Below are 12,099 nucleotides of genomic sequence, written 5' to 3' on the forward strand. Positions count from 1 at the left end.
ATCTAAGCACTTTGAGAGGTCGAGGTTGAAGAATCACTTGAGGCCAGGAGTTTGAGACCAGCCTAGTTAACACAGCTACATCCTATCACTACTAAAAAAAAAAAAAAAAAAATTTAGTTACAAAAAATAAAGAAAAATAAAAAGTTGTGGTGATGGTGACACAACTCTGTGAATATACTAGAACTACTTAATTGTATACTTTAAATGAGTGAATTGTATGATGCTGTGTGCTTACATCTTAAAAAGCTGTTATAAAATAAAAACAAAATAAATGCCTCTTTGGGTGTCTATGTGTATGATATGATCCAATCCTCAAGATTGTTAAATGAAAAGGAAGTGGTAGAACATTCCATGCATGGAGTATGCTACAGTTTGTATTAAAGAATAAAAATAGGGCCAGCCATAGTGCCTCACAGCTGTAATCCCAACATTTTGGAAGGTAAAAGTGGAAGGATCACTTGAGCCCAGGAGTTTGAGACCAGCCTGGCCAACATAGCGAAATCCTATCTCTACAAAAATATCAAAAATGTGCCTGGAATGGTGTTATGTGCCTATCATCCCAGCTACTCAGGAGGCTGAGGTGGGGGAGGATGGTTTAAATCCAAGAGGTGGAGACTGCAGTGAACTAAGATCCTGCCACATTGTACTCCAGGCCTGGATGACAGAGGGAGACTCTGTCTCAAAAAAACAAACAAAAGAATAAAAACAATGTAGCATGTTACTACTGGTGTAAACAGACCACACATACATATGTTTGTACATACATAAATACAAACTATTAATTGCTCTCTTTCAGTTTTTTTACCATGTCATCTAGCACTTTTTCCAAATTCTCTCTTTAATTGCAAAAATAAAACAGAGATTGAAATTACTAAAGGTAACTTACAAGCAAAGCCGAGTGGACGACTGGAGGGTTGGGATGGTCCATAAATAAAATAAGGCCAGGCAGACATCCCTGATCCTGGACGATGGCTCTTCTGTTTAATGGATCTGCTGCTAGATCCCGTAACTGGTTAACTACTGATAGAGCATCAGGCTCTTCACTCATGGTGGAGGTAGAAGAATTCATCTTCTATGCCATGCACATGAATAAAATCTTAAATTCTGTAGAAAAGGTTTGCAGAATTAGTTCTAGGTTGCTGAGGTATATTATGACACTTGTGAAATAACCAGGATTACAACACGTTTAGAAAGAATCAGGTAACTACAACTAAATCACACAAAAACTTAGAAATCAGCAACTCTACAGTTTGAGAAAAGTAAAATGAACATAAGATGACTGAAAAAACTTGGGTGCACAATATTTAAAGAACATATGTTAACCTCAATATTCCAACAAATTACTTTTTAGCATACATATTTTAACAATAAAGTCACAATAAACATCTCTATAGTTCAAACTTGTAACCTTTGCTATACTTCTAAAACTGTTAATATTGCCAGTGCTTTTTTTCCTCTAGACTATTTCTACCCCTAAAACTAGTGCCTGAGGGAAGAGTGGCTAGCTTATAGCTTGCTTATTCATCAATGAACAAAAACCTAGCATACTCTGTCTACAAAGAATAAAATGCCCTTGGAAAACGGAGGCAGAAGTCTGTAAATCAAGAAGACAGGAAAGTTATTTAGCCTGTGGCTCAGGCCAGTAGTGTGAAAGATCATAGTGAATCTAGACTGAATCTAAACACATCTGTTCATCTGATTATGCCATATTCTACTGCCTAACAGAAAAGGAAGAATAGGAAGAATGAAACAGAATTTGACGTAATTCACTTGCCAGATGAGGAGACAGTCATAGAGAAGTTCAATAATTTGCCCCATATAACAAAATCTAGTTAGCATAGAACTGGCCTAAAATATTACTTATTATTTCCTAAACTCGTCAGCAGTCTTGCCACTTTGCATACTTCGTTTTCGTTGTTTGTTTTTTTCTGAGACAGAGTCTCATTCTGTCACACGGGCTGGAGTGCAGTGGCGCAACCTCAACTCACTACCATCTCTGCCTCCCGGTTCAAGCAATTCTCCTGCCTCAGCCTCCTAAGCAGCTGGGATTACGTACACAGACCACCATGCCCGGCTTTTTTTTTTTTTTTTTTGTATTTTTAGTAGGGACTAGGTTTCACCATGTTGGTTAGGCTGGTCTCAAACTCCTGACCTCAAATGATCTGCCCACCTCAACCTCCCAAAATGCTGGGATTACAGGCATGAGCCACAGTGTCTGGCCTCATGCCTCATACTTTCGTTTTAAAATCAGCATTTCGGCCGGGCACAGTGGCTCATGCCTGTAATCCCAGCACTTTGGGAGGCTGAGGCAGGCAGATCTCCTGAGGTCAGGAGTTCGAGATCAGCCTGGCTGACATGGTGAAACCCCATCTCTACTAAAAATACAAAATTAGCTGGGCGTGGTGGCACGCGCCTGTAATCCTAGCTACTCGGGAGGCTAAGGCAGGAGAATTGATTGAACCCAGGAGGCAGAGGTTGCAATGAGTTGAGATCACGCCATTGCAGAAGCAAAACTCTGTCTCAAAAAAAAAAAAAAAAAATCAGCATATCGGCTGGGTGCAGTGGCTCACGCCTGTAATCCCAGCACTTTGGGAGGCTGAGGTGGGTGGATCACCTGAGGTCAGGAGTTTCAGACCAGCCTGGTCAACATGGCAAAACTCTGTCTCTACTAAAAATACAAAAATTAGCCAGGCGTGATGACATGCGCCTGTAATCCCAGCCACTCAGGAGGCTGAGGCAGGGGAATCACTTGAATCCGGGAGGCAGAGGTTGCAGTGAGCCAAGATCGCACCACTGCACTCCAGCCTGGACGACATGGCAAGACTCTGTCTCTAAAAAAAAAAACAAATAAATAGACCAGACTGGCCAAGATGGTGGAGGCTCATCTCTAGTAGAAACACAACAATTAGCCAGAAGTGGTGGCATGCGCCTGTAGTCCCAGCAACTCAGGAGCCTGAGATAGGAGAATAGCTGGAACCTAGGAGGCAGTGAGCCAAGATTGCACCATTGCACTCCAGCCTGGCCAACAGAGCGAGACTCTTGTCTCAAAAAAATGAATAAAGTCAGCATATCTTTTTCCCATAAAAGTAAACAGGGTATTGTAGAAAAGGCAACATGCTGGACATATGAAGAATCAAAATGTCAAGAAATGATCTTCATATATGCAGCAAATTAAAAATAGTAACTTCAATTAACTTACATAGTATATTCCTTATTAGGAAGAATATAAAGGTGTAAATACTTTCCATAAATTAATGAGTTTAATGTTAACATCAGTAACAATGCCAACTGTCAGGGCAACAGGGACAAGATTATTCTGTAAGTCCACAAAGACTACTGAAGTTATCTGAAGGAAAAAGGTAATAAGGCAAAACTGGCCTTACTATGTATTGAAATATACAAAGCTATAAGCAACAGTACTAACTGGGGGAAAGTGGAGAGATAAAGATACTTCCTCCCAGAAAGTTATTTATGCATTTGATATAAGGAAGAAGGATCAACTGAGTCAGACCCAGGCCCCATCACTGGGTAACTTTGCGAGTTTAGGAAAATTTGTTAAACTCTGTCTCAGTTTCTTCATCTCTAAAATGGGGTCAATTATAGCAGCTACCAAATAGCGTTACTCTCCAGATGAAATGACAATACACATAAACACAATACATACTAGTGCCTGGCACACAATAAATGCTCAATAAGTTATATCATGTCAAAAATCAATAAAAAATAGTAAGATTATTCAATAAATGGTATTGGAATAACTTCTTAGCAATTTTAAAACCACTGCTAAGATCCTTAACTCACATCACATGGCCAAAAAATATATTTAGTGTTAAAATACACTAATAATTTTAATTTGCAGGTCAGGAGTTTGAGCCAGCCTGGTCAACATGGTGAAACCCTGTCTCTACTAAAAATACAAAAAGCAGCTGAGCATGGTGGCGGGCGCCTGTAATCCCAGCAACTCAGGAGGCTGAGGCAGGGAAAACTGATTGAGCCAGGGAAGCGGAGGTTGCAGTGAGCCGAGCAAATGCAAAAACAAAAAACGCAGAGAAAAGACGGCTTCGGTAGGACAGTATTTGGCAAGTAATTTTCTCAAAAGGAAAATAGTTACTACTGCAATTTTTTAAAAGTCAAGACACAACAAAAAGTCACACACTGAACACACAGCAATACAACTAAGGGATTTGACAGCATTTTGCCTCTTAGGTGCCTCTATTATCGTATTATCAGCATCCTGAATATCCCCATTTACCAACCAGCTTACCCATAATTTTTTTTTTTTCTTTTTTTTCTTTTGAGACGGAGTCTTACTCCGTTACCCAGGCTGGAAGGAGTGCAGTGGCACAATCTCAGTTCACTGCAACCTCGCTCTCCCGGGTTCAAGCGATTCTCCGGCTTCAGCCTCCTGAGTAGCTGGGATTACAGGTGCACACCACTATGCCTGGGTAATTTTTGTATTTTTAGTACAGACAGGGTTTCACCACGTTGGCCAGGCTGGTCTCAAACTCCTGACCTCAGGTGATTCACCCACCTTGGCCTCCCAAAGTGCTTGGATCACAGGTGTGAGCCATGGTGCCCAGCCACCCATAAACTTTAAGTGCTGTTACTAGCACAAATTCTTTCCACAATGGAACCTGCAGAACCAATCATTGGCATAAAGACCCCAGAGGCAAGTCACAGCTAAAGCACCAGATACACAATCCAGCAATCCCACTTCTGGGTATTTACCCACAAGACTGGAAATCAATTTGTCTAATAGATGTCTGCCCTCCCATGTTCATTACAGCAACATTCACAGCAGCCAAGTTATAGAATCAACATGAGTATCCATCAACAGATGAATGGGTAAAGAAAATGTGGTACACTGGCCGGGTGCAGTGGCTCATGCCTATAATCCCAGCACTTTGGGAGACCAAGGCAGGCAGATCATAAGGTCAGGAGTTTGAGACCAGCCTGGTCAACATGGTGAAACCTCGTCTCTACTAAAAATACAAAAATAGCTGAGCATGGTAGTGGGTGTCTGTAATCCCAGCTACTCAGGAGGCTGAGGCAGGGAGAACTGATTGAACCAGGGAAGCGGAGGTTGCAGTGAGCCGAGATCGCGCCTTTGCACTACAGCCTGGCTGACAGGACGAGACTCCAACTCAAAAAAAAAAAAAAAAGAAAGAAAGAAAATGTGATATACATACACAATGACACAATGGAATACTACTCAGCCTTAAAAAAGAAGGAAATTCTGTCACTTGTGACAACATGGACGGAACTGGAGAACATTAAATGAAGTACTAAATGTAGTAAAGGAGGCACAGAAAGAGAAATGCTGCATGTTGTTGCTTAACTGTTGAAACTAAAACAACAGAACTCAGCAGCAGAGAATAGAATGGTGGTAAGAGGCTGGGGGATAGGCAAAATGAGGAGATGAGGATCAAAGGATACAAAGTCGTAGTAGGAATAAGTGAGGGTTTTTTTTTTGACATTTATTGCACAATATGGTGAATATAGTTACTAATAGTGTATTCCAGATGGGCGCGGTGGCTCATGCCTGTAATCCCAGCACTTTGGGAGGCTGAGGCAGGCAGATCATGAGGTCAGGAGGTCAAGACCAGCCTGACCAACATGGTGAAACCCCGTCTCTACTAAAAGTACAAAAATTAGCTGGATGTGGTGGCGGGCGCCTGTAATCCCTGCTACTCGGGAGGCTGAAGCAGGAGAATCGCTTAAATCTGGGAGACAGAAGTTACAGTGAGCCGAGATCGTACCACTGTATCCAGCCTGGGCAACAGAGTGACACTCCGTCTCAAAAAAAAAAAAAAAAAAAAAATCAAAACAAAATAGTGTATTCCGGGTTTTAAAAAGGCTATGAGTTGCCAGGCGTGGTGACTTATGTCTGTAATGCCAGCACTTTGGGAGGACAAGGCGGGTGGATCACTTGAAGTCAGGAGTTTGAGACCAGCCTGACCAATATGGTAAAATGTCATCTCTACTAAAAATACAAAAATTAATTGGGCATGGTGGCGCAAACCTGGAATCCCAGCTACTCGGGAGGCTGAGGCCAAAGAATTGCTTGAACTCGGGAGGTGGAGGTTGCAGTGAGCTGAGATCATGCCACTGCACTCCAGTCTGGGCAATAAAGCTAGACTCTGTCTCAAAAGCAAAACAGAGAAGAACTGTTGTGAGTAAATTTCAAGTGGTCTCACCACAAAAAATAAGTATGAGGTGATAGATGTTAACTAGCTTGATTTAATTGCTCCACTTTATATTCATGAATCATAACATCATTTTGTACCCCATAAATATATACAACTATAAATTATCAATTTACAATCAAATTTTTTACAATAAATCAGGGAAAAAAGAACCAAACACTCTGAGTGTTGGCCTTTTGCATACAATGCTGGCCTTGAAACTGGAGAGTTCCATTCTCATTCAAGGAGCCATTAGATAACTATTCAGTAGGAACTATACTGAAAAAAAGTTATATAGTTTTACTGTTCTTTTGGGATGAACAAAAATCGAAACGACTAAAACTTCCAATCTTTGGCAGGGTGCAGTGGCTCATGCCTGTAATCCCAACACTTTGGGGAGACCAAGGTGGGTCGATCACCTGAGGTCAGGAGTTTGTGACCAGCCTGGCCAGCATGGTGAAACTCTGTCTCTACTAAAAATACAAAAATTAGCTGGGCATGGTGGCAGGCGCCTGTAATCTCAACTATTTGGGAAGCTGAGACAGGAGAATCACTTGAACCCGGGAGGCAGAGATTGCAGTGAGCAGAGATAGCGCCATTGCACTCCAACCTGGGTAACAGCGCGAGACTCCGTCAAAAAATAAAATAAAATAAACAACAACAAAAAAAACCTTCCAATCTTCAAAGAGCACTGATAAGGAGTAGGCTCAATCAGCATCTGCACAGGATCCATCAAAGACCTTAGCTAATGCAGCTGATGCTCGATATCCACAGATTTCAAATCCTGAGAATACTGTACAATATTTTCGATTAATGCTTGGTTGAATCCGACAATGTCATGGGTTTACTGTATAACAGAGGCAGAAGCTGTGGTCACTGCATTTCCCATGGCATTTAAAGGAAGGCAAGAAAAGCTGACAGAAGCTGTGATTTGTCCCTCAAATTACAAGGGTTTTATGTAAAACTTCAGGAGAGAACTCCTCACAGTTAAGACTCATTTTTCTTACTTTAATATTCTTGATGATAGCAAGTCACTCTGACATCCATTTCTAACTACCACATTGCTTGAATTTTTTTTTTTTTTTGAGACAGGGTCTCACTGTCACCCAGGCTGTAGTGGCATGGCGCAATTTTGGCTTATCGCAACCTCCGCCTCTCAGGTACAAGTGATTCTCCTGCCTCAGCCTCCCAAGTAGCTGGGACTACAGATGCCTGTCACCACGCCCGGCTAATTTTTTATTTTTAGTAGAGACAGGTTTTCACCATATTGGCCAGGCTGGTCTTAAACTCCTGACCTCAGGTGATCTGCCCTCCTTGGCCTCCCAAAGTGCTGAGATTACAGGCGTGAGCCACTGCGCCTGGCCGTTGCTTAAATTCTGTTAAATGATCAGTATTTCTGTGGATTGCAGAGTTCACAAAGCAGATTTTATGAGATAGCAATAGAACAGTTAGGAAATTGAAAACAGATAAACAAAAGTTACAACTCTAACCCCAATTCATGTATTAGATACATATTATGTTTCTGTGTTAATTTTATCAACTTCACACAAACACCCAAGCTGTTTGATAAAAATATCTGCCTTTGCTGGGTGCAGTAACTTGGGAGGCTAAAGCAGGATGACTGCTTGAGGCCAGAGTTCAAGGTTGCAGTGTGCTATGATCTTGCCTGTGAACAGCCACTTTACCACAGCATAGCCAACATAGCAAGACCCTGTCTCTTAAAAAAAAAAAAAAAAAAAAAAAGTCTATCTTCATAGGTTGGAAAAAATGATTTTAAATGAATATTTCAGGATTCAGTCTATCCTACCCACTATATGCCCAATTTGGCAAAGTGCAAAATAATTTTTATTTTATTTTTGAGATAGGGTCTCGTTCTATTGCCCAGGCTGGATGGCAGTGGCAGAGCCACTAAAACTTTATGCTGGTGTATAAAGGCATGTCTTTCAAACATGGCTATGAACATATGAATAGAACGCTAAGCTCTAAAACTCTGTAAGATGGCCAGGTGCCATGGCTCAGGCTGGTAATCCAAGCACTTTGGGGGAGGCCCAGTGGGGTGGATCGTTTGAGCCCAGAAGTTCAAGACCAGTCTGGGCAACATGGCAAAACCCCATCTCTACTAAAAATACAAAAACTGAGGTGGGAGGATCACCTGAGCCTGGGAGTTCGACAGAGTGAGCTGCAGCCTCCACCTCCCAGGCTCAAGCTATCCTCCCACCTCAGCCTCCCGAGTAGCTGAGACTATAGGCATATGCCACCATAACCAGTTAATTTCTGTATTTTTTGTAGAGACAGGGTTTTGCTGTGTTGCCTGGGCAGGTCTCAAACTCCTGGGCTCAAGCAATCTGTGCACCTCAGGTTCCCAAAGTGCTGGGATTACAGGCATAAGCCACTGCACTGGCCAAAAGAATTGATTTTTTGCTTTTTTTTTAATCGAGACAGAGTCTCCCTCTGTCACCCAGGCAGTACACTGGTATGATCCTAGCTTTCTGCAACCTCTGCTGCCCAGGTTCAAGCTATTCTCATGCCTCACCCTCCCAAGTATCTGGGACTACAGGCATGCACCACCACATCCAGCTAATTTTTATATTTTTTAGTAGAGAGGGGGTTTTGTCACATTGGTCAGGCTGGTCTCAAACTCCTGACTTCAGGTGATCCGCCCACCTCAGCCTCCCAAAGCGCTGGGATTACAGGCATGAGAAGAATTATTAAATAATCTGAAATATACTGACCTGAGCAATTTTATAGTAACCAATAAACCATAATGTAAGTTAAAAAAAAAAAAAAAAACCTTCCTATCTTCTTCTACAATGAGTATTGCATTAAGTTCAAAAGAAAATAAGTTTTTCTCTAGTTGAGTTTTATCCAAAATGCTAACACCAAGAAGTGGGGACCTGAACAGAATAAACTGGGATTATTGTTATAACGCAAAGACCTAGGCTCTATCCCTATCCTAAATAGGAGTATTTGGAGAGAGAGCCCAATACTCATTTTAATAAACATACCACGTGATTTCTGCTGCCAAAACAAAGAGCCACTAAAACTTTATGCTGGTGTATAAATGCATCTCTTTTAAACATGGCTATGAACATATGAATAAAATGCTAAGCTCTAAAACTCTGTGAGATGGCCCGGTGCCATGGCTCAGGCCGGTAATCCAAGCACTTCGGGAGGCCCAGAGGGGTGGAGCTCTTGAGCCTAGAAGTTCAAGACCAGCCTGGGAAACATGGCAAAACTCCATCTCTACTAAAAATACAAAAGCTGAGGTGGCAGGATCACCTGAGCCTGGGAGCTCGACAGAGTGACAGCTCATCTCAAAATAATAAAATTTGGGAGGCCGAGACGGGCGGATCACGAGGTCAAGAGATCGCGACCATCCTGGCTCACACGATAAAACCCCATCTCTACTAAAAATACAAAAAATTAGCCGGGCGTGATGGCGGGTGCCTGCAGTCCCAGCTACTCGAGAGGCTGGGTCAGGAGAATGGCGTGAAACCGGGAGGCGGAACTTGCAGTGAGCCGAGATTGCGGCACTGGACTCCAGCATGGGCAACAGAGCGAGATTCCGTCTCAAAATAATAATAACAATAATAATAATAATAATAATAATAATAATAATAAACTCTACAAGAGGCCGGGCACAGTGGCTCACGCCTGTAATCCCAGCACTTCGGGAGGCCAAGGCCTCTGCTACTCCAGAGGTTGAGGCAGGAGAATCGCTTGAACCCGGAAGGCAGACGTTGCAGTGAGCCGAGATCGCGCCACTGATCCAGCCTGAGCCACAGAGCGATACTCCATCTCAAAAAAATAAAAATAAAAATAAAGGTCATAGCGTCACTAACAAATGATGAAAATGTGAAAAAACTTTTTATACCTTTACTTTCTCTTTTGTTTAGTTCAACTTGGACAAACAAATCATTCTATGACAAAGAATACTCCTCATCCTTTAATGAGCACTCTGGTAACTTAAAGATTCCTGTTAAAAAGCAAATACTGATTCAGCAGGTGGGAGAGTCTGAGATTCTGCATTTCCAACAAGCTTCCAGGTGAGGCCTAAGCTACTCGTCACACTTTGAGAAGCAAGCAGTTCGATGATACATGTGAGACACCTGTAGTTAGGCAGATGCCTGAAAGAGTTTTCCTTCTCGTACAGTCAAGATTCACCATTCAATTCAAAGATTTAATTCTCACATGCTAAGAGCTGCAGAGGGAATACGTTTAACCTAAATCCTTATTCAGTTAGGTGGGCTTTGATAAAAATAACATAAGCATTGAGATTAAATCTGACTTTCCCCTTACTCGAAGAGTTAACTGTAACTTTGAGAAGTTAAGTTCTCAGAGCCTGTTATCTCACATAACAATCCTCAGCGGTTATCAGATTAAAGTAAGAACGCGAAATGGTAAAATCAAACACCAGCAATTACCAAACCAGAATATTACTTGCTCATGTGGGGACATCTGTCCTGCCATGTGTTGGAGGTACCTTCTGCACCGCCCTGACACTTCATTGCACTAAGTATCACCAAAGGAGTTGCTAACTTCACGAGTACCTACCCCCGCCCTCCCAAAATACAGTCTTAAATATAAAAAAGGGAACACTGGTCTCTCTTGAATTAAGCCTAACACAACTATGTCTTTCCGCTCTTAGGAGACATGCAGGTGCACAAAACTAACAGAAAGTTACCAAAGAATAACCTGGAGAGATGAAAAGATGAGATGACACCCATCAATAATGCTGGGGTTAGTAAAAGTCGGATGTGAGGGGGACAGAGAAGAAGTGAGCAAAGCTAACAGATTCACGGGACACGTGGAGGTAGAGCGTGCTAAAGCGCCTCACTGGGACGCACTACTGGATCTGACAAGAGGCAGGCGGGGCGCCCCTCCCAGGCGGATTCGCTGCCTCGGTGCAGGGGCCGCTTCCCGCGGCCTTCCCGGCTCCACTGCTTTGTCTGCCGCCCGTGGACCCCACATACCGCTCCAGAGCTTTAGGAGTCCAGAGCCTGCCGCACCATCAGGGCCACACCTACGGATGAGGTAGAGACCTAGGAGGCGCGGAGCGAGCCCTTGGGTTCGCAGCCCCGGCCGCGGCGATCGCAAACAACCGGACTAACTCAGGAACCCAAAGAGCCAAGGCGCTGGCGGGCAAAGGCTCTGCAGACTCTTCCCAGGTGACCTGACGCCTCTGTCGCTTTTGCCCTCCTATTGGCTGATAAAGAGTCCAACGTGAGGATAAAGTATCCAATCAGTGAAGGTCTTTTTAGAGTGAAGCGCTCATAGGTGGTTTAGGGAAATACGCTAAGTGTTCGAGGAATGGATCCAATGAGGACCCAGGTAAACTATATTGGCCCTAACTACTCGCCGTCCACCAAGCCCTAACCGAAGAAATTTGATTCCGGCTGGGAAACTGTCGCACTTTGACAACCTCAGTTCCCAGCCTTCCGGGGCGGTAGGACTTCACCGGTACTGCATTCGGTAATTCAAATTGAGTATTTCTTCTTTAGCAACTCTTGCAATTCTAATAAAGGCAATACCTAATATTTTATTCGGTTCTGTGAGTCTTAATTCATAATTTTTTTTGTTTTGTGTTTTACTGTGGACGTTAGCAGTACATTAGGCATTCCTTGGAGTTTCGTTTATTTCTTCTTGGTGTCCACTGCCTCCCTAGCAGCTTGAAAGACGCAAAGTACAGTTTTCGTTTAAGTAGCAATTTATTTTGGAGAAGAAGTTTTCTTTTTCTTTTTTTTGTAAGGAATTTATGATCAGAATCTTCTCATTCACATTTTAAAATGTCTTCTATGTAGTTTATATACTTGTAAGGATTTATATACTTGTTTTATGGATGGCAGTCACTTGATGTTTTTGTTTTCTTTGGGCATAGATTTTATTTTTTTTTAATTTATCTAAATATAAACCT

At 42.5% G+C, this 12,099-nt stretch overlaps 1 protein-coding gene across 3 annotated transcripts in view; it reads right to left on the minus strand.

The window, feature by feature from the left end:
• The window catches only part of ARMC1 (armadillo repeat containing 1), a 31,562-nt gene extending 20,068 nt beyond the window's left edge, over window positions 1–11,494 (minus strand). Inside the window, exons 1-2 of one of the 3 annotated variants that reach the window (XM_017962065.3) lie at window positions 11,159–11,494; window positions 887–1,104 (exon numbers count right to left, since the gene is read on the minus strand). Coding sequence is in view for 2 of the 3 variants with exons in the window: in XM_003902810.4 (XP_003902859.1) it covers window positions 887–1,069 (183 nt within the window). In the remaining variant the exon portion in view is untranslated. Of the gene's footprint in view, window positions 1–886; window positions 1,105–11,158 lie in introns of those variants that run through there. The other 2 variants (XM_003902810.4, XM_009213110.2) reach the window with 2 other exon arrangements.
• Between the last annotated feature and the right edge of the window lie 605 nt (window positions 11,495–12,099).

This window comes from Papio anubis, chromosome 8 (genome assembly GCF_008728515.1).
Source record: "Papio anubis isolate 15944 chromosome 8, Panubis1.0, whole genome shotgun sequence".
In the NCBI taxonomy this organism is placed as follows: Eukaryota; Metazoa; Chordata; class Mammalia; order Primates; family Cercopithecidae; genus Papio; species Papio anubis.